General features: G+C 38.2%; 2 protein-coding genes across 3 annotated transcripts in view; one reads left to right on the top strand and one right to left on the bottom strand.

Annotated features, from left to right (window-relative positions):
- BORA (BORA aurora kinase A activator) overlaps positions 1-4933 on the bottom strand; it is a 26473-nt gene extending 21540 nt beyond the window's left edge. Inside the window, exons 1-3 of the mRNA XM_038569729.1 lie at positions 4770-4933; positions 3115-3282; positions 1325-1431 (exon numbers count right to left, since the gene is read on the bottom strand). Of these exons, the coding sequence (XP_038425657.1) occupies positions 1325-1431; positions 3115-3282; positions 4770-4907 (413 nt within the window). The 5' untranslated portion in view covers positions 4908-4933. The remainder of the gene's footprint in view (positions 1-1324; positions 1432-3114; positions 3283-4769) is intronic.
- Positions 4524-22276, top strand: MZT1 (mitotic spindle organizing protein 1). 2 transcript variants are annotated; one of them, XR_005376366.1, is made up of 4 exons: positions 4524-4733; positions 13119-13264; positions 16971-17110; positions 20503-22276. XR_005376366.1 is itself a non-coding variant. In XM_038569730.1 (3 exons), the coding sequence occupies exons 1-3, from the start codon at positions 4658-4660 to the stop codon at positions 20524-20526; spliced, it is 246 nt and encodes an 81-aa protein (XP_038425658.1). In that variant the 5' UTR covers positions 4541-4657; the 3' UTR covers positions 20527-22276. The 2 variants fall into 2 exon arrangements, 1 of the variants encoding a protein (XP_038425658.1); XM_038569730.1 differs by lacking the exon at positions 16971-17110 and having other exon boundaries at positions 4541-4733.

Raw genomic sequence — 22276 nt, 5'->3', positions numbered from 1 at the left:
TATACTTCTTCAGTATTCCTCAACACGCTCAATAACTACCTTTTAACTAAGATAACCTTTGTCCATGATTGAATATATCAAGAGGCAAATAATAAAGCAAATAGTTTGTGTGAAACAAACAAAAAAAATCAGTCTAATTTGATGTCACCCATTTGCTTTTAGATTCTGAAACTTTCACTTTCTCTTCAAAGATACTATTTATTTTTAAGTTAAAGTTCTTTTACGCTCTCTCTCCATTCTAGTCCCTTTTTATAACACTTCTAGATGGACATTAATTGTGAGTGAATGGTCATCAAGTTAAGAAGCAAGAGAGGAAGGGGTAGAAAATCTAGACAAATATTTGCAAAAGTATTGCAACATATATATGTTTTTCTGTGACTGAATTCTGAAGTTAAAGAGAAAACAATTATCCATTATTCTGGAAAGACAACACATGTACCTTGGGACTGAAAATTAAAAGGTGGTTACATCAGTATTCAATTGTTTCAAATATCTAAAAAATCAGACTATAAAACTGACATCAACAAGAATCCCCAAAACTATTAACACTGTTATTTATAATTACAGATTACAGTAATATGTAATCAAAAGCTAGGTGTGTTCCACCAAAGAAGTACATGTCGTCTCTATGTTGGACATCATCAAGCAGCACAGCACACCAGTCCAAGACACACCAGTGCTTAGAAACCTATATAAAATATCAACAAGTTAAGGCTGCTCTGATTAACAGATTGACTGCAATACAATGTAATTTAGATCCCTACGGGTCTTATATCAAAGCTGCATAATATCTAGAAAAGCTCTCTCTGTTGCAAATGGATACCATTTCATTTAATGTGTTTGAATTTGGTGAGGGGATTTTAGGCTTCCTCAAACCTCAAACACAAACAGAAATGAAAGAGCATTTTGCTTTACTCCAAACCACAAAAAGAAAAAAAACAAAAACAAAAACTCAATGGGAAAAGCCACAATCATACAGAAAGGTACAAATTGCAAAATGGTCTTCCTTCTACTAAGTGCTGGAAAGCACAGTTGTCCCATAAGTAGCAGAAGAAAGTTATCTCAAAAAACAAACAAACAAACAAACAAAACAGAAAAAAAACCACAGAAGATCCCTACTCAGGTTTAAAACTGTTAGCAAGGGAATCTTCTTTCTGGATACAGTTCTTTCTTTGAACTCACTCTTCATTTAGGTACAACAAATCTGTATCAGAATCTTTCCTCCCTGATATCTTTACATATAAATATATTCAACTTTTGGAATTTCCTAACTTTCTTCACTTAATAATGTTATTATATTTAGATACAAAAAAGGAAAACTTACCGAGAATGACTTAAGTATAAAGCTTGACGATGAATGTCTTCTGGGTCTATTTCTACAGGATTTATTACAGCTAGTTGATCAATAGACCACCTAAATTTCCCTGGAGTCTTAACAAAAGAAAGTGAACTTATGAGTAAAAGCAAACTAAAACACTTCATCAAAATGCTAACCAAAAAGCTAACCAAAATGTCAGCTTCAAAAATAATGTGAATGGTTATAATGCAAAAGTATTTTAAAGCTGTATTTTAAAATTTGGCTTTACCACTAAATTAAATGGCAAATGATAATCAAATCACACTAAATCAATTGGTCTGTATTTTAAAATATCTGAATCTTCCATCTGGGCGATTTTTAAAATTGCGTAATGATGGGGAAAATCACAGTAGAGTAATAAAGGTATAGAAATTCCAGAATTAATACTCATCAACAATGTAACATACCCCAGTAAAAGTAAAAATCTCTTATTAGAGTTATCAAAGGTCTTTACTTTCACTAATAATGAACTGAAATGAAGTCCTAACTACAGAAGTGCCTGCAAAAGATCATAAAATAGTTGATGCTTAAAATAATTAGGAAAAGTAATCATTGCTACTCTTCTGCATTCAACTATCCAACTGAACCAGAAACTTGCCCAAATCCTAATCTGTAATTTGGAATGCATTTTTGACAAAGTTAGGCTTAAAAACCCAATATCCTACACATTCTGGCTTTGAGGATTAAGTTGCAGCCAATCTATTATTTATTCTATATTAACAGGTAACTAAAATGGAATACAGTTGAATCAAAAATCATGAGGTCAGATTAACTCAATATAAACTGCCTAACTGTACAACTTAACTTGATCTTTGTTTAAGCTGACATGAAAATATAGCATAAACAGCCACTCACTTTGGAGTTTTTCTAGGTAATTTACTAGGTTAAAAGATCATACTTCAAAAGAACGCCAGGGTAGCAAGTAACAGTAAAAATAAGCTAAAGTAATAGCCTTTCCTAATCTCCAAAGGAGCACTTTCCCTTCCATAGCACCCTTAGCCACCTTAACCACTAACAGCACATATATTGTTTTGAAGTTGCTAGATTAGTTATTCTTTTCCTTTAGAGTAGATGTTGGCTTCTTTTTATACAATCTGCAAGCTAAAAATGATTGGAAAAATAAAAAATTATTTCATGACATGTGAAAATTACATGAAATTCAAACATTCATAAATAAAGCTTTATTGAAACACAGCCATGTTTGTTTACATATTACCTATGGCTGCTTTTGTGATACCAGGCAGAGGCTGACTAGTCTTAACAGCAACAAGATGACCTGTGAAGCCTGAAATATTTACTGTCTAGCCCTTGAGAGAAAAAGTTTGCTGATCCCTGCATTAGAATAGAAGCTCCTTGAGAGTTTGTGTTTAATGACCCTGACTTATTCTTTATGCTTCGTACTTTAACACACAGCAGCAATCAAATAGGTTTGCTCAATAAAGGAGATGACATAGCTTCTCTTTGAATGTGTTATTAGTAAATACATAATCAACCACAGTATCTAGCTATATCCAGTTGCAAGAAGCCAAGACATTATCTACTGAAAGAAAAAAAAAGAGAAATGTTGGCAAAAAACAAAAAACAAAACAAAAAAAAAACCTACCTAACTTATTATTAGCCCAGTCACTACAGTGAACATTACAATTAAGAAAGCAAATTCCCCACATACGTGCTCCATAATAAATTTCTCCCTTAAGTTGTAAAGAAAGATGTTTACATGTAAGATAATTTGTATATGTCAGACAAGAATAGCTTACTGGTAATTTCCTTGATTTAAAAACAGAAGGACTGGAGAGAGTTTGTTCATGGAGATTAGAATAATCACCAGGACTTTCAAAAGGATTCAGAACTGGGACCCTTCCTGGAGTTTCCGGTGTTATCTGCATTCCTGATTCTTTGACATCTCCCATAGCACAGAGAGAAAACTAAAAAAAAAAAAAAAAAAAAAAAAGGCATTATGAACAATAAAACTGGCACATTCCACATTCATTTTGACAACTAAAATGTATTCAACAAACATTTTGCATAAAGAACTCAAAATCTAATGCTCTTGGGTTGTTTATAGTTTACAAAAGGCATCACATACATTTTCTAAAGTGATCCTCGAAATAACCTTGAGGACTAGAGAGGTACGGGATATGATTAGGGATATCATTTTGCAGAAGATTTAAACTCAGAGAAGCTAAGAAGCACAAAAGTAGCAGTCAACCGCATATGAATGAGTTCAGGTCCGCTTTCGAAGCAACGAAGAGGCACAAGAGGCACAAAACTCTTTCCAACTAAAAGGCTATAGTTCCAACTAAAACCTATAGTTTCTTTATTCCTTATTTCAAGTCTCCAAACACTTAACATACTTCGGATATCCCAGCAATTGCCTATCAAACGACAGCTGCTAAGCCACAATTATTTGCAGCAGGCAGATATATACGAGACAAGGAAGCTTAAGCACGAGTGTCTTTCTTCCACTTTAGCCCCAAAGCACGGCTGATTAGGGCTAGGAGACTAACCGCCCTTTGGTTGCCTCTCCTCAAACATCCTCCTTGCGCTAAGACGTCCAGGGTAGAAGGCAAGATTGCATTACTTTCAGTCAAAGGGGGGTCGGCACGACTAGGGAGAAAGGATCCACTTCTGGAAGGCCGAAGCAGCTGGCTTCCTCGGGGGTGAAGAGCAGAGGTGGACACTCCAGCCAGTGTCACTCCCAGTCCTAAGCGATCACAGCTTGGCGCCCCCCCAGCCGCCCCCCCCCACACCCTCTTCCGCACCTATTCCCTCGCTGCTCCCATTCCCCCCGGGGGACAGCGGGCAGGTGGGTCGGCAAGGGAGGAAAAGGGAGCTCTCCAACTCAAGACAGGAGGAAAGGCCAGGGGCTACAAAGAACGTACCTAGTGGTGCGTATAAAAAAGGAAGCCACCCCAGTAGGCGACTCCAGGGCGCTCCCGGGGGGCCAGGCCAGCTCCCACGACAGGCATAGACTCTTTAACTCCCCGCTTCCGCGCTGTCTTAGGCCAACCAGCGCCCAGGCCCCGTGGGGGGACTGGCCAATCGCGTCGCGCCGCCGTCCGCGAACCAACCAATCGCATCGAGGCCGCGTAGCAAATTCGAACGGCAACTCCCCGCTTCGCATTCCGCGCAGAGTAACGAGGCTCCAAATTTAAATCAACGCAGCCTCACGCCGGCGACGAGCGCGAGGGGCGGAGCCTGCCCGGCGTGAGCGGGGGACGCGTGGTGTGATTGCCCGGGAGAGAGGCCGGCGCTCCAGTTCCGGGTCAGGCCCTTCTCCCGCCTCCCTCGGCCTCCGCCATGGCGAGCAGCAGCGGCCCCGGGGCGGCGGCGGCAGCGGCGGCGAACCTCAACGCGGTGAGGGAGACCATGGACGGTGAGTGCCCGTTTCTCCCCCTCGCCCCCCCCTTACCTTGTCTCCGTTTCCCCCAGCCAGGGCCCCCAGGCGGCGGGAAGCCAAGAAGGACTTGAGGTCCACTTCCGGCCCCGGTCGGCATCTTCGAGGATCCTCCCAGGGGATCCGCCGAGGCCGTGGCGCCGAGGGTGCCATCCTTCGAGAGCGCTCTCTGGGCTCCGGCGTGCTGTGTCGCGCGCACGGCGTTCCAGCCGCCACGTCAGCCGGGCGCGCGCGCCCCGCGCCTCACGCACGCCACGCGCCTCCCGCGCCTCACGCGCGCCGCCCGCTCCGCACCCGCTCCCCGCGCGCCTCACGCTGCGGCGGGCTCCTGGCGGCCTTTCCCGCGGAGCCGGCTTCGGGCGCCGCCCCCCCCCCCCCACCCGCGGCGGGGCGCCGTTTCCTCAGAGGCCCGAGCCGGAGGGAGCAGCCCTCGAGACTGCAAGCCCCGTGTGGAGAGCGGCCTTGTGCGTTTGGTCACCGCGATGTCCTTTGTCCCTGACGCTTGTTCACTGTGCGGCGAGCGGGCGAGGCGCCCCGCCCTCAGGAGCGCTCCGAGGCGTCGAGGAGCAGGTGCCGCCGGCGGCTGGGGCTGTGCGCCGCTTTACCTGTTTCCGCGGCACGTGGGTGGAACGCCCGCGCGCACGTGCTGGAAGACGACGGGCCCTGGAGTCAGGTTCTCTACCCTCGAATGAATGCCGGTTCTGACACTGTGCTCCCCTTCCGGGGGGGGGGGGGGGGGGGGGCAAGCTATGTAGACGTTTTGAGCCCATTTCTTTCTTTTCTATAAAGTGAGTTCACCTCCTCCTAAAAGGTATTTGTGAATATTTAAGACCACAAAGCAAAGGCGTATCAGAGGCGATAAAGCAAAAAATAGTTACCATGACCTTTGGGTTGTATTACATGTACATCCCACTACTTGCGGACTCCTCCTTTGTCTCCATTTTATTGCATCCTCTCATGGGTTTGATGGATGTTGAATGTTGCCCCCCCCCTTTTTTTTTTTTTTGCATTTTTCCGGGGGGTTACTAACATGAGTCTTCATCTCTATTGAAACATAACTCTGGGGGATACCTGGGTGGCTCAGCGATTTGGCGCCTGCCTTTGGCCCAGGGCGCGATCCTGGAGTCCCGGGATCAAACCCCACATCGGGCTCCCTGCATGGAGCCTGCTTCTCCCTCTGCCTGTGTCTCTGCCTCTCTCTCTCTCTCTCAAATAAACAAATAAATAAATAAATCTTTAAAAAAAAGAAAAAGGAAAGAAAGAAAGAAACTTTGCAGTTCTCAGTTGTGCCAGCCTTCCTGCTGAATCTCCCTGCCGGCTTCACTTACTGATACAGTCACTCCTTAAAGGGCTTTCAGTAAGATTTCTGGCTTTTTCTGCACAGGTTGCTGCTTTCCTTTGCATTCTTTTTTTTTTTAGGTTTTTAAAATTTATTTATACATGAAAGAGAGAGAGAGAGGCAGAGACACAGGCTGAGGGAGAAGCAGGCTCCAAGGAGGGAGCCCGACGCAGGACTCCATCCCGGGTCTCCAGGATCACGCCCCGGGCCGAAGGTGGCGCTAAACCGCTGAGCCACTGGGGTTGCTCTGCTTTCCTTTTCAAAGAACTATGTACATTAGAACATTTGCATCTAACTTTTTACTTACCAAGTATCTATTTTGCTGTTTCTCTGAAAAGAAAACAGACTTTATTCTTTAAAGGTTTTATTTATTTTAGAGGTGGAGGCAGAGAGAGAGAGGAACAAGGCTCTACTCCATCCCATGACCCTGAGATCAACCTTGAGCTGAAATCAGGAGTTGGATGCTCAACCCACTGAACTACCAGGCACCCCAGAATTTTATTAACATCGTATTCAGCCTATTTCCCATTCTTTCTCAGTGTACCACATTATAGGTTTCCCCAGCTATCTGGAAGCAGACTGGTCCCATGAAACGTTTCCTAAGCTGAAATTATGTAAAGTGAAGAGCCAATACGAATTGGAAATTTTTTTGAGCATTCTCAGACCCCAAAAAATAACCTTTCTTAGGGTTTTTTGATGCCCTAGGATACATCTTGTTAACAGATGCACAAAATAAATAGAGATAAAGCACAGATGCCCCCAGACACTAGTTTAAGGGTCTGGGAGCTTAATGGCAAGAGATTGAGTTTAGTTCCTGGGGAAGGAGCTTGGCAGTAACAAACACTAAATGCTGGGGTTATGTGCTGGCTCTAATGGCTTATCGTAAACAAACACTCAACACTATTTTCACTTTTTGCCTATTTTCATAAAAGCAAAAATTTATTGGATTTCTTTTGGTTAGCAAAAATAGCTACTAATGTATGGCTTCCATAAAAGCAAAGTGAAATAAGACAAACTTTCAAAAAGTGAGCGATGGTTATATTGTCTTACATCTTTGCTTGGAAGCCGGTGGGTCTTTTAAAGAATAGAGTATGAGGCCCCACTTCTGTCAATTTTCTTATGATGGCTATACCTAGGTTCCTCATTTATACGGCCGCAAAATCCTGTTTGAATGGAGAACTCCCAGTTTATCACTGGTGGAACTATTGATGTACAAATGAGAACTGACTATTGGTTGTGTCATCAATATTTTTACTGGGAGGAGTGTGTGTAAAATGAAGATTATTGAGAGTGAAAGAACAGGAAAAAGTGAAGAAATACAGATTTTTTAAAAAATAAAAATTGAGAGGCTCTATGACTTAGAGAACACTGCTCCTTCATATACAGTTAGTCCACAAACCTCAAGATAAAAAGGCCCCAGGTTGGCACTGAATCAACATTTGTTAAATGTGGCAGCTAGGGAATATCACGTCCATTAGAATTCTAAACTTACAGAAAATCCCTGGGGCCATAATTGGAGTCTAAGACAGTCACATAAAATATGAAGTTGAATTACTGCAAAATTAATGGAAAACTTTTCCATGTTGTTTAATAATTAAGACACAAAGGTAAACACACTAAAAACACACACTGTAAATAATTGATCATAAACTGAACTGGAAAAATCCTACATGTTCTCATTTTATTTATTTTTAAACTATTTTATATAATTATTAGAGCAAGGGCGCACACATACGCTCACAGCAGGATGGGGAACTAGAGGCTGGGGAGTCAGAGGCAGACGCAGACTCAGACTCCTCTGCTGAGCACTGAGCCCGCCTTGGGCTGGATCCCAGGACCCTGAGATCATAACCTGGGCCTAAGTTAGACACTTAACCAACTGAGCCACCCAGGCGTCTCCATGTTGTCATTTTATAATCCCACCTTCCTCCACATTCATTCCCAGAAACAAAATTTCAGCTTGCCTAAAGGGGCCAAACAGAACTACCCAAATAGGATTATCATTTGAAACTTTGTTAATGTGGGGTTTCATTGAACTTAAGTCTAGCCTTGAGTGCCAAAAGTTTTTGAGTCCAGTACCCTCTCTCAGGATTAGTATAGTTCTCATCATCTTACTACTTCCCTCCTATCACAACTAGAATCAACTAATTTATTTATTTATTTTAATAATAAATTTATTTTTTATTGTTCAATTTGCCAACATACAGAATAACACCCAGTGCTTATCCCGTCAAGTGCCCCCCTCAGTGCCCGCCACCCAGTTACCCCCACCCCCCGCCCTCCTCCCCTTACACACCCCTAGTTCATTTCCCAGAGTTAGGAGTCTTGCATGTTCTGTCTCCCTTTCTGATATTTCCTACCCATTTCTTCTCCCTTCCCCTCTATTCCCGTTCACTATTATTTATATTCCCCAAATGAATGAGGACATATAATGTTTGTCCTTCTCCGATTGACTCATTTCACTCAGCATAATACCCTCCAGTTCCATCCATGTCGAAGCAAATGGTGGGTATTTGTCATTTCTAATGGCTGGGTTAGAATCAACTAATTTAATCTAATGGATCTGCATGATTTCAGGGTTGTAGAACTCAGCTATAAACATTTTTATTTTTGTGAAGTGAAAGCATTTTGAAAATGATACTTCAGGAGCAGGTAGGCTTGTAGTTTATCTGTGTGGCTTACTCTGAAAGGAGCCCGACTGATACCCTGGCCCTGATTTAGTATAAGGTCTTGTGTCAATCCCTTCCTCTCATTTTTATATCCTCAACATTCTCTCCAGATTCCTTCTTAAAAATGTCAGTCTTCTATACTGCCTCTCTCTCTATTCTCCAGTGTACTCACTTACCTCTTTTGCTTTTCAATGTTTTGAAATTTTAGGTACTCTTTATTGATAGTTTTATACTTTGATTTTTATCTTAAATTTTAAAAATTTCCTTATGGCTTCAATTACTACTAATAATTATGCTTGTTATAAATGTGATTAAAAGGAACCTCTTCCTCACCAGAGGGTTTCAGTGTAGTGCTGCTTTAGTACATATCAGGTAGTAAGTTAGAAGGAGTTAAGAAAGTTCACAGTATACAAGGCATGTCAGTGAAACGGACGTATAGTCTCTCTGCTATCAGTCTAGTCAGTCACTGAAGAAAGAAACCTAGGAATCATTCTTGCTTTGTTTCACCTCCCCTCCCTTCTGTCCTTCACTAAGTCTTTCTTCCTTCGTCTCAGGTTTGACCACTTAATCTCTCTTCTAAGATGGCAGTAAGTTGACTCCTCCTCCACTGGTGTTCTGCCTCTTTCCAGGATCATTATATTATGCCGCAGGGGTCTTGTAAAAATGAAGATCTGATTGTCATACTTTCATTTTTATATTTTTTAGTAGCTTACCAAAGTTCTGAAATCTTCAAAGAGACTTAGTGAGTGTTCATGCCTTTCCTTTCTCATATTTTACACCTGTACTTTCCTTGCAATTACATTGCCTCCACATTTAGAACCTTTCAGATCTATGAATTTACCAAGTTCTCTTTAATGCAGGAATTTTTGCACAAGCTGTTTTTTTCACACTCACTCTCTTTGTACTTCTTAACTCTGTGTTAGGTTGATTTCTCTTCATCCTTGAAGTGTAAGCTTACTTGTCACTTCTTCAGGCAAGTCTTTCCTAAACACTTGTCTTTCACAACTATGTAAGATGCCCTTATAATTTGTTTTGGAGGTATGCTTTTCTTTATTTCCCTTTTGACTAGGATCAGTTATTACTTTAATATCTATTTCTCCTAGACAGTAATTCCATGAGTATTGGGACCATATCTGTCTTTTTTCACAATTGTATTTTCAACAGTAACATAGCACAAAATACATATAAGTATCAATTATGTAGTAGGCACCACAGAAGTACTTATTACAGATAGGTTATGAAGTTAGGAGGTAAAGATCAACATAGATTTTATAAGAAAGCTTAAAGGAAAGAAATAGTCCTGAGATAGACCTGAGAGAGAGTATGGAATTACATGGGGAGAAGAGAAAAGGCAGAGGAGAAAAGTATGAACTAAGGCATGAAATCAGAAATAAACAGCATTTATAGACCAGGGTCTGTCATGCAGAGAAAACTGGTGGGAATTTGTCAGGAATAGTTGATGATGGTGCTCATGTTGGTAATGTTGGAGAGTTGGAGTAGGGTCAGAGTACCTGCTTTCATTTTTCCTGGTGCATAACAAACCATCCCAAACTTCTTGGCACAAAACAACAAGTACTTGTCTCTCAGATCTATATGGTGGCCTGGCTTATCTGGGTAATTCTCATTGAAGGTCTCTAATGCATTGCAGTTAGTGCTGAATCTAGAGTCATCCCAAAGCTTTCTCACTCACATATCTTCTAGTTGACACATGTTAGCTGGGCCTGCAGCAGGGGCTGTTGTCTCCAGCATGTGGGTTTCTTCTCACTTGGTGGGTAGGGTGCAAGAGAGAGTGCTTCAAGAGATTGCCAGGAGGAAGCCATATTACCTTCTTAAGCCTAGCATCAGAAGTCATGCAGTGTCACTATTGGGAGATACAGCCTGTGAGCCCTGAGCCTGCTTGAACAGTCTTGCTCTATAGGCTGAGAAGGCAAGGCCTTCCTCCTGCAGTTTCTCGAGAGTGTATTTACCGTGAACAACTTGAGGGATGAGGTAACATCTACTTCCAGATAAATAACAAGTTTGCTAACTTGCTTACTATTAAAGTAGGGATTTCCTAAGCTCACTGTTCTTCAGCTGTGAATATAGTCTGTCAATATAATGTACTCTTTTACTATGTCAAAGGCAGAAAGCTGCCTGGTCATTTCAGTGTTTGATGAAAAAGAATTCATAAGAATCAACACTTTTCTTCTAATTTTAAAGTCTTAGAGAAAGAAAACAGTACGTTGTTAACACGCCAAGGAATAGTTATATGAAATTAACATCATCCTTAACATTAGTGTTAAAAGAATTTCTTTCACTTATTTATTTTTTAACCACTGATACGAAAGTTTTAGCAAATAATGCAGGATAAAAAAAGAAAAAGACTGTTAGGTAGGACATGAAACTATTATTTGTAGGTAAAATTATCTAATTGGAAAACAGAAGAGAATTAACTAAAAGACATCAGTAGGATTTGTTAAGATGGCTGGCTACAAAATAAAAATAAGTATATTCTAGAATATCTGCATTAATCACTTAGAATATACCAAAGCAAGGTAGAATGCATTTATGAAAACAAAACTAAAAATTAAAGAAATTGGTGATTCACTATCAAAATTGATGATGATTGAGCACTTGGCTAAAACTTTCTGCTCCAAGCATATAAAAATAACAGGAAATACTAAAATGCAATTATCAGCACAGCCATGTTCAAAACCAAGAAAGCAAAAATCTCCTGCTTAGAAAGAGAAAGGTTTTCCCCAAAGAGAGGAGCAGATGGGAACCACAGCAGGAGACTGGGAATGAAACCTGACAAAGCATGCTGCGCTGCTTGGGTGAAGCTGGGGCCCAGAAATGTGCCATCTGCCATGGCCAGGGATTGGGAAGTACCATCCACGTGTCCTGTGTGCCTGGTTGAAGCTGGAGGCCAGAAATGTGCCATCTGCCATGGCCAGGGATTGGGAAGTACCATCCATGTGTCCTGTGGGTCTGGAGCCAGTGTGCTTCCACCAGGTCTGATCCAGAGGGCTGAGACCAGTGTGAGACTACCTATCCCAAGAATGCTTCACCAATTTAGGACATCAAGAAAAATCTGTGGAAGATGAATTTCCAGCCAGAAATCTACTTAGCTACTAAGTAGCTAAGGTAGATACAAAACATAAGCAACACACACAAAAATTGAAAAGAGAGAAGGTATTAGTAATAGCTCTTTTTGAGCACGAGATGCCAATGGACACAGCATTCTGAGTGTGTCTTGTAGTACTCACACTGATCCTATAAAGTAAGTACTTACTACTCCTATTTCACAAAATTGTAAAATAAAGGCACAGAAAGGTTACTTTGCCTATTAAGTAATGAAGGTGAAATTTGAACTCAAGTACTTTGTTCTAGAGAGCAGACTCTTAACTCTTATTTCAGGGAGATAAAGTTAAATCCTGTCTTCCACCTGAACTCCAGGGAGTTAAATCTTCAAGTGTTTATAGGCAGATGGGAAACAAACTTTGAAGTGATAGAAGGGAATCTTGGTATATAATTATATAATCTTTGCATGGGGAATAACTTTCTAAGTATACAGCCAAGGGAAAATAATACAGGCAGCCATATATAATATGTTGACCATTGACTTAACAAATTCTAAACATGCTCTGGGGAATAACCACCATAAAACAAAATGTAATGGAGCCAGTGTATTTACATTCTGTGCTTCTCTTTGCTAGTGTTTCTTATGTCAATTACTTTTATAAACTGCAATAAAATGAAGTACTATAAAAAAAAGTTAAAAAAATAAGCTTTCATTTTTTACTATTAGATTTCAACAGACATGATTACTCTGTCAAATTGTAGAAGTTTCTAAGCACTTCAAGCCTTAAATATGTACATCACTGAGCATTGCACTTTTAGGAATTTATCCTAATGAAATAAAATGTAGTTAGTATGTACAGATGTTTATTGCAGGATTATTTCAGTGGGGAAAACATGAGACTCTTAACTCCTAAATAGTAACTCCTAAATAGTAGAGTAGTTAAGTAATATAAGATGTTTTCATAAAATGGAATGTTGTAAGACTAAATTATATTGTAAAAGCATACTAAAAATGGGGAAATGTTCATAATACTCCTCATTATGATGCATATATTTAAGATATTAAATGAGTTGTAGAATATAAATCAAAGTGTAAAAAGCAGTTATGTGGAGGGAGGGTATAAGTGTATTTCTGATGCTAGGCTAAGAGAACAAGACAGTATTACATGATAATTTCAAAATCTAGGGATACTGTGCTAGTTTTTGGTACTTGGAATATTATATGAATTAAAAACAATACTGTCTGCGTATTTTTAAATGTAATTTTTTTTAAAATATCCTCTATATCTTTTTCAGTTCTGTTGGAAATTTCAAGAATTCTGAATACTGGCTTAGATATGGAAACTTTGTCTATTTGTGTACGGCTTTGTGAACAAGGAATTAACCCAGAAGCTTTATCGTCGGTTATTAAGGAACTTCGCAAGGCCACTGAAGCACTAAAGGTTAGAGATTTATATGTTTATTCTAAGGAAAGATGCTTTATAGAAAATGGTGAGTGGAATTTATGTGGAAGAACCTGCTTAAATGTGATTAAATTAGTTTCTGTCACCATCAGAAATTCTGAAAACCAGAGTCTTAGTAACGTATGTTCAGTTACAAGCACTGCTCCTATCATGGACTACATTGTCTCTTCACAGAAGTCTCCAGCTGTGTTTAGAATTTTCCTCGTGTTGTAAGTAAAATTGTGTCTGTGCCCAAAAAGATACGTACCTGTGAATGTGACCTTATTTGGAAATTGTGTATCAGCAGGTATAATCAAATTAAGATGAGATAGTGGATTAATGACTGATGTCCTTATAAGACAAGGGAAATTTGGACAGAGATACACCAGGAGAGTACCATGTGGACACACAGACACAGACATTGCCTTGTGACAGTGAAGGCAGAGATTGCAATGGTAGCCGAGGATTGTTGGCAGCCATCAGAAGCTAGGAAGAAGCCAGGGGGAGGATCTTCTGCTAGAGCCTTCTGACATCTTGATTTTGGATTTTTCGCCTTTAGAACTGTGAGAAAATAAATTTCTGTTTCAGTCCATTCAGTTTATGGTACCTGGTTGTGGCAGCCCTAGAAGTCTAATACAGATTTCACTATTAGAAAATGGGGTGCTGTTGTAACAAATACCTGCAAGTCAGGAAGTGGCTTTGGAATTAGGTAATGGGTAGAATTGGAAAATTTTACACACTTGATAGAAAGGGCCTAGTTTTCCTTGAAGAAAGTGTTGGTAGAACTTTGAACATTAAAGGAAGTTCTGCTAGGGGCTCAGAAAGGAGAAAAGAGCTGTAGAGAAAGCTTTAATTGTCTTAGCGAATACATGTATCATGTTAAGCAGAATGTTGCTAGAAATAATGGACGTTAAAGGGGCTTCTGGTGAGATCTAATGAGGAACATAATGAACACCAGAGAGACGATTGTCCTTGCTGTAAAGTGACAATACCTGGCTGAATTATATTTTACTATTGGAAGAAAAATAAAACTTGTAAGTGATGAACTTGGATATTTAGTTGAAATTTCCTAACAAAGTATGAAAAGTAGCAAAGATTTCTCCTTGCTACTTAAATAAAAATGTAAGAGGAATGAGAAATCGAGGAAGGAACTGGTTAAGAAAAAAGGAACCAGCAATTGATCTGGAAAATTCTCAGCCTTACCCAAAGAGCATACTCTGGAGAGAAAGCCCAGAGTGGTGGCTCTGGTGAGATGAAGTATATGATTCATAGATGTTGTCAACCATCTCTAACCCCAATAAAAGGGTCCCAGACAAAATGAAGGAAGGGTGGGATTCTGTACTTCTGGATTCTGCAGGAAGGAAACTGGCCAGTAGGGCTACCTGGCTGTGAAGAAGTGTCTCTCCTTCAAGAAGAGGGAAGAAGGACACATAGTAGCTCTGAGATCTAAGACGAAGGGACTGCAGAGGCCAGTTGGCTGCACTGCTACCAGCGGCCCAGAGGACTATCTTTTTTTCAAATTCATACTCGCCATTTCTTAATTGCTCGCATTAGGAACAGGAAAGGTGTATTCCCTCTTGCTTCCAGACACTGATTTAAGATCTTGGATGATTTTATTTCCTTGTTTATGTAACTAACTCATCACAGATGCTGATACTCAAGTTTTTTTTTTTTTTTTTTTTTTTTTTTTTTTTTTTGATACTCAAGTTAATCCTTCTGAAAACTTGTCCAAGGACAGACAACTTTTCTCTAGCCTTTTTTCTTTTCTTTGAGAAAGCAATACTATATAATACATATAATCTATCTAAAATTAAGTCAGTCTCCAGTAAGTTCCAGTGCTTTGGGTTGTTTTTGAGATTTTTTAAACTTTCTCATTAAATCTAACACAGAAAGGTAAAACAAACACATTTACACAGCAAAAATTTGTCATAAAGAGAATATCTGTACAGTTCTCATGCCAGAGCCCTAAAGTTCCTTTGAGCTCCCCTATCACCTAGGCTGTCCTGCTCCCCCCTTTCAATAACTACTGTTCTGATTTTTATGGTTGGAGCTTTCTTACTTTTAACAGTTTTACTGACTAAACATGGGTCTTTAAACACTGCAGTTTAATTTTGTAAAAGTTTTGAATTTGATGTAAACCAGGATCATAGAGGTCTTTATTGGGTTCTTCATTTCACATTATTTTTGAGAGTGGTTTTTTTTTTTTTTTTTTAATATAGTTGACACATTAATGTTTCATTAGTTTCAGGTGTATAACTTAATGACTTGACAGGTTTGTATATTATGCTATCTGTTCACCCACGAGTGTAGCTGCCACTTGTCTGGTGATATCACTATTACAGTATTATTGACTGTGTTCCTTATGCTGTGCCTTTTATTCCTGTGACTTACTCATTCCATAACTGGAACCTATTTTTCCCTCTCACCTTCACCCAATTTGTTCAAACTCCTCTCCCTCCTCTTTGCAACCATTAGTTTCTTCTCTTTTTATAGATCTGATTTCCTCTTTATTTTGGGAGTTTGTGTGTGTGGGGGGGAGGGGTGTTTGGATTCCATTTACGAGTAGAATTGTGAGGATGTGAGGTTTATGTTTTTGTTTTTGTTTTTTTAATTTTACTTATTTATTCATGAGAGACAGAGAGAGGCAGAGATGCAGGCAGAGGGAGAAACAGGCTCCATGTAGGGAGCCCGATGTGGGACTTGATCCCAGGTCTCCAGGATCAACACCCTGGGCTCAAGGCGCTGCTAAACCAATGAGCTACCTGGGCTGCCCTGTTTTTTGTTTTTTGCTTTTTTTCCAAGATTTATTTATTTGAGAGGGAGAGTACATCCAAGCACACACATGAGCAGGGGGAGGTTCAGAGAAAGAGGAAGAGAGAGAATGTTAAGCAGACTCTATGAGGATCTCTGTTTTCAAAACCCTGAGATCTTGACCTGAGCCCAAACCAAGAGTCTGATGCTTACCCAGCTGAGCCACCTGGGCACCGCAGAGGTTTTTTTTTTTTTTTTTTATGTTGTGTGTAGCTGTAATACAGTTCCTTTCACTGGAATAATCAATCATGCTTTGTTGCACAAATATACTACTGTTATCCTTTCTACTGTGAATGGATATTCAGGTACCACCAGGGTGGGACTATTAGAAATATGCTGCTGTGATCATAGTTGTTAATGACTCATGATGCATATATGCATGCATTTTTGTCAGTAAAGTTGCTTGGTTTTAGGTTATGTTTATCTTCAACTGGAATAGATAATGCCAGAGTTTTCTAAAGTATTTGTGTCAATTTCTATTTCCACCAGCAGCATCGAGTTTCTCTACCTTTCTCCACATCTTTGCCAATATTTATTGTGTTTTTAATTTTAGTCATTTTGGTAATTGTGTATGAGTTTATTATGTGTGTTTTTGTTTTGTTTGCATTTCTCCTAGTACCAGTGAGGTGGAATGTGTTTTTACATGTTCTTTTGGTCATTTTCTTTTGCAAGATACCTTTTCAAGTAGTTTACCCATTTTTTTCTGGGTTGTCTATTTTTCCTTTTGTATTAGTAGTCTTAAATATTCTGAATGTGAACCTTTTTTAAATGTTAAACTCTCAATCATGCTTTCATACGACAGAAAAATAACTAAATATAATAAGAATATTACTTGCCTTTTATCAGTCTTTTTGCACTAACAGCTTTCTTTGCATTATTTCTTTAATGGTCACAGCAGTGATATGTACTGCTACTATGGTTAGTAGTTTACTGCTAAGGAAACTGAAGCTTATGGTGGCCAGCTTCTCCCAAGGACTTACTGAGACGTAGTTGAGCTGAGATTTAAACTTGGACTCTGGCTTCAGGTTTTTAACTGTAAGTTTTTACCTATAATACGTTCTAAAAAATATCTGAGCCTGCTTTTTAAAAAAAATGAAATGTGATTAGAACTAAGTTAATGGACTGTGGCATGGGAACATTCCCTGGCTTTGTATTCTCTCAGAACTCTGTTGTTAAAAATAAAATGTAGTATCAGTCTTTGATCGGTAAATTTCTGAAATTCTAATGGAAGAGAATTTATTTAATAAACATCTTCCACAACTGCATGAATTTTTGTTATATTGGAATTTGACAGAGAATAGGGAGGCAGAAGAGCATGAAGTTTTCATATTGTAATGCAGTTTGAGTACCATAAAGGAACCAGAGACAACCTAGTTAGCAGCAAGAGAAACTGAGAGAAGTATTTTGGCATAGCACTTACTTAGACAAAATAAAACGCACAAAGCATTAGGATAGGAGTTTGAGAATTACCTACTTAACATAGCATTTTTGCTTTCAACATGCTGGTTATTGCATAGTGATAATAGTGGGCCATAGTGAGATATAGGAGGGAAAATAAATAATTAAGATAAAATTAAAAAGCATTGCCTATTTGAATGGAAGAATGGTCTCACACAAAGCCTCTTTAAACACACTGCTCTATAAACAACAACCAGTATGCCAGTTTCTCATTAAAACCAGGCAGGGAGGAGAATCCTGAAAAGTTTCTAGCAAAGAGGAAAAATGTTAATTAGAACTTTTTTTTCTTTAAAGGGATTTTTGAAATCTGTACATAATTTTTATTAAAAAATGCTCAATTTTAAAATATTTAAATACCAAAATACAAAGAAGGTTATAAATCGTTCAGAACCACCCAAGGGATAACCAGCGATACTTGGTGAACATCATTCTAGATGATACCATGCTACTTTAAAAATAAAAATATTACATTTAACTTTATGGATTAAAGAATAACCTTTCATAGGTTCCTTCTCTTTAAATTATAAAATCTGCTTATTCTCTATTGCCTGCTGTTATTGGGTTGGTATTGGGAGCTGCGTTGTGAGCTTTCCTTGACCATCTTTTACAGACTTAATAAAGCATATATGGTTTTCTCCTTTTTGGTTGGTTGCTGGTAATTAATTTCATGTTTTTTGTGTTTCTTTCAGTACTAAAAATAGGGTAAGAAAAAACTGTACCTGTTGTGTTCTTCTGCCTTTACTTAGAAAGCTTACTGATTAGAATTTCATTATATGTACTTCTATTTTAGAATGTGTAAAATATAAATCAGGGACATCCTGAAATGTTGCAAGGAGCTGTGGGGTCTGAAACATCCAGTTTTTCCTTTAGTTAACAATGTAGAAAATTGCAACAATTTTTCATTACTTGTTTTGTCTTTCTCACAGATTGTATATTGATACTGTTTAAATCAATTAGTAATCAAGTAGCTGGTTGTGTGTCACAGGATTAGGTCAACTTCTTAGCATCAGTAGATATGTTATTTGTATGTGTCTCCCACAGGCTAAGTAGGACTGTTAATTAAGGTGCAGTTGTTAAAAGACATTTTTATGAATGATTCTTCCATCAAACACTGCATTTTCATATTGTCTCCTCTAGGCTAATACTGAAGTATAAGCAACATTTACATATTGTGATTTCAGGAATTCTGGGCAAAAACCTCCTTTCCTGTGTCTTCTACTCTAAGGCTAGGGTACCTCAAATTGTACTTTTATTGGTGCATTTCATACTAATAATCCTTGCCCTTTCTCTTATATGATTACTAACACCTTAGAGTGAAAGATGTGTCTCCTCACTGTAGGAGCATTTTGTACAGCACAAGGACACTGGAGCTGTAGAATTTGGAGTTGGGAGAGAAGTAAGGAAGGAGGAAATAAGCTTACACAGGAAAGCAAAGTGTGGGAGACAAGACTGCCGAAGTTGATTTTTCACAGGAGCAATGTTCCGGACGTTTGGAAGGCTCTAATGGCAATTTGGTAACTGGAGTTTAGGATGCCAGTGCTGTCCTTCCAAACAGAAAGTAGTGCTGCATTCATATTAATAGGAATGCTTTACAAGGTTGATGGCTTGCATATTATAATTAGTTCAGGTGAAAATACTTCTTTCAATGTCTGCATCTTGGAGGAGAATCTCTACAATTAGTATGATAATGGAATGGGACTAGACAAATTTCATTAGAGTTAAGGTACTTTAATTTTTTCAAAACTCTAAAATTGTTTACATTATTTCAAGTTGTCTTTGAAGTAGATGATTCTGAGAATGGGGTTAGGAAGAAGACAGAATGCCTGAAGGTATGCAGCTAGAGCTAATATAAGAACTTTTAAGGGGGTAAAAAAAAAATGAGAACCCTTCTAGAACAAAGGATATTTTTTTTCAAACTAAATTCTAATCCTTATGAATAATAAAGCCAAAGAAGCGAAAGGCTAACTAGAATAGCTATATGGACAAACATGGTAGGTTCTGCTAATGGCAAAGAGTGTTTCAGATTGAGTTAACTACAATTTTCCCAGCATGTTAAGGGATTTTCATGAAAGGTCTCTGAACTTAGACCAAACTTAAAAGCAAGTTTTAATTAAGAAGTGGAAATATAAATGAATTAAAAGTTTACCGTGTATTTCTGAAATTAAATTTATTTAAAGTCATCATCTTCATATTTAGCTTTGAGAAAGTACTTGTTTAAATCCTTATCTTTTAGAAATATGTATCAAGGGCACCTGGGTGGCTCTGTTAAACGTCTCTTGATTTCTGCTCAGGTCATGATCTCAAGCGTTGTGAGATGGAGATCCCCATTAGGCTCCACACTAAGCTAAGCCAGGAGTCTGCTGCTTTCCCTCTGCTCCTCCCTGAGCACGCATGCATGCTTGCTCTTTCTCTCTAAAATAAATCTTTAAAAAGAAAAAAGTCTCAAATCATTTATTGATGAATTATTTGGTGTCTACAAATTTCTGCAAAATAATCAGGGAAAGTATATGGTGATATAGGTGAAGAGGATTAGACATGTGTTCATTATTCCCTTTTGCCCCTTTTTTCCTCTGTCTTCTGACAGAAAGATCTTTTTCATTATTAATCCCCTTTTTACACTATAATGAAACATGCATAAACAGACAAACCAACAAAGACTGGATAAGGTGGATACAGTGTGTGGAGAAGGTCTACTTGGGTCTGTTTTTCAAGTAGCGATGTATTTTTACATTAACTGTATTATTTAAGATGATGTGACAAATTTTCCACTGTCAGCCTAGCAGTCAGTTCAAAAGGTAGGTCTAATGTACTGCAAAGAGTGAAAAGCACTGCATTATCCTGATGAAAGTGGTTCGATGTTTGTGGAGGAGGAATTGTTTGTTAATGACAGTGCAGTATTGACAAATATATCTCCATGGTATCTCTTTTTTCATGGATTTATTATAATGAAACTTACTTTCTTGTTCTAGGCTGCTGAAAATACGACAAGCTGACTTTCTGGAGAAATCCTGATGAGATATGTCAAGCTCTTCAAGAGGATTTGAAGATTGCATTGTAGTCAAGAATGTACAATGAAATTACTGCATGCAGCAGTGTAGAAACATTTTCCTTTTTAAAAGAATTATAAAACCATAGCTTTATAAATCAGTGGAAAATGGCTTACAGAGAGAACTATCAGATGTGTTTACATCACATCTTACTTTTTTTTTAACAGCTCTAATGCATTGGCATTGCTGTATTCATATTTATGTATTCCTTATTTATAGCTCTGATAGCTTTAATTTTCTAAGCAGTCTGTCTATCAGATGTGCACATCTGCTGTGCCTGGTTGAAGTATAGTGGAACCCATCAGAAGTAATGTAGTAGTTATGACTTGTTGACATTTCCATTATAAAATTTAATTTTGAATTGTTTATGCAAAATAACCATAGATTTGTGTTGTATTGGGCTAAAAGTTGACAGAATTTCAGCCACCATTTATGAATTTTGATTTAGACTTACAACATATCAGAATCTGTTATAAGAGCACAGAAATTTGAAATGATTTGTTCTAATCTGCTCTTCTTTAACACAGAATATTTAGTTTTTTAAACATAAAAGTTTCTCTGTCACTTAGCAGTACGAACCAGATTGTTTTTGCATTAATTAAAAAATAAAACTTAGAAACTTAGATTTAAAAGTGGTAGTGCTTAGTATTGTCATTTGAATGAATCATTTAAATTTAATGAAAATATTGACCATATTTTTCTGAGTTTTATACTCTACATATGACAACCTAAAAAAAAAAAAAAAACACATAATGAAACATTTCTGACATGCAAAATTCTTTGAAGTTTATTACATAAAAATAGTTTGAGTGCTTATCTAATAAATCCCTAAATAGGAAATCTCTTTCAACAAATACGATATTTTCTGAAGGAATAAATTTCCAGCCATTAAACAAAAGCTAAATAATCAAGTGTTCTGTATCAAGAATTATAAGTATTCCTTTCTAAGGTCACTTTGTCATTATTTTTTCCCTGAAAGTTTTAACTAATCAAAGTGGTGGTTCCAAGTAAATTTTAGAAAATGTAGGATAGTGTTAATTCTGTTTTTGTAGCAGAATCTTATTGGAATATTTTTCCCAAGGCCGATAGGATTTTAATCTGATTTTATTTTAGATTTTGTTAGCTTCCATTTAAATGATAGTATAAGCATTTACTCTTTAGCAGCATTTTTTTGTTCTTCAGACAAAGTAACACTAATATTCAAGTGACAACCTTCTGCACTATTATAAAAATCTAGTTTTAATTATTTTGACTGTAAGCACCTAGAATCTTTACCAAGGACACTAGAAAGGTGTATTATTGGCAGACTTGGTTGGGAAACAATAACGACTTGTGATAAGTCATTTATTTGATAGTAAACACTGCAGATCCTGCATGTTGTCACTCATAAAATCATAAAGACAACATTTTTGTCAAGCTCCAAAATCGGTATATACTCTTAGGTCACAAGAGTTAATAGTTTTATTTATGGTTTTGTAGATTAAGTTATTTATGTTTGATACAGAGCAGGAAAATATATTGAGAAGGTATATGGTTACAGAGAACTTCTTTAAGTGTTACATTTAAATGTAAACATATATTTTTAATGCATACTTAAGTACTATTTAACAAAATCAAAACAAATTGTAATGATACAATTGGCAGTGTTATGCATGTTGTCAGTGACAGAAATAAAACCATTTTGGTGATACCGGCA

This window comes from Canis lupus, chromosome 22, assembly GCF_011100685.1.
Source record: "Canis lupus familiaris isolate Mischka breed German Shepherd chromosome 22, alternate assembly UU_Cfam_GSD_1.0, whole genome shotgun sequence".
NCBI lineage: Eukaryota > Metazoa > Chordata > Mammalia > Carnivora > Canidae > Canis > Canis lupus.
Note: the sequence above shows the minus strand (reverse complement) of the source record. Positions and strands in the feature narration are given on the sequence as shown.

What these genes read in the sequence shown, in the direction of transcription:
- MZT1 (XM_038569730.1), top strand. Translation starts at nt 4,658, where the DNA reads ATGGCGAGCAGCAGCGGCCCCGGGGCGGCGGCGGCAGCGGCGGCGAAC. An exon ending in GGTGAGGGAGACCATGGACG is followed by an intron (nt 4,734 to 13,118) that starts GTGAGTGCCCGT and finishes TATCTTTTTCAG; the next exon opens with TTCTGTTGGAAATTTCAAGA. An exon ending in AGGCCACTGAAGCACTAAAG is followed by an intron (nt 13,265 to 20,502) that starts GTTAGAGATTTA and finishes TTCTTGTTCTAG; the next exon opens with GCTGCTGAAAATACGACAAG.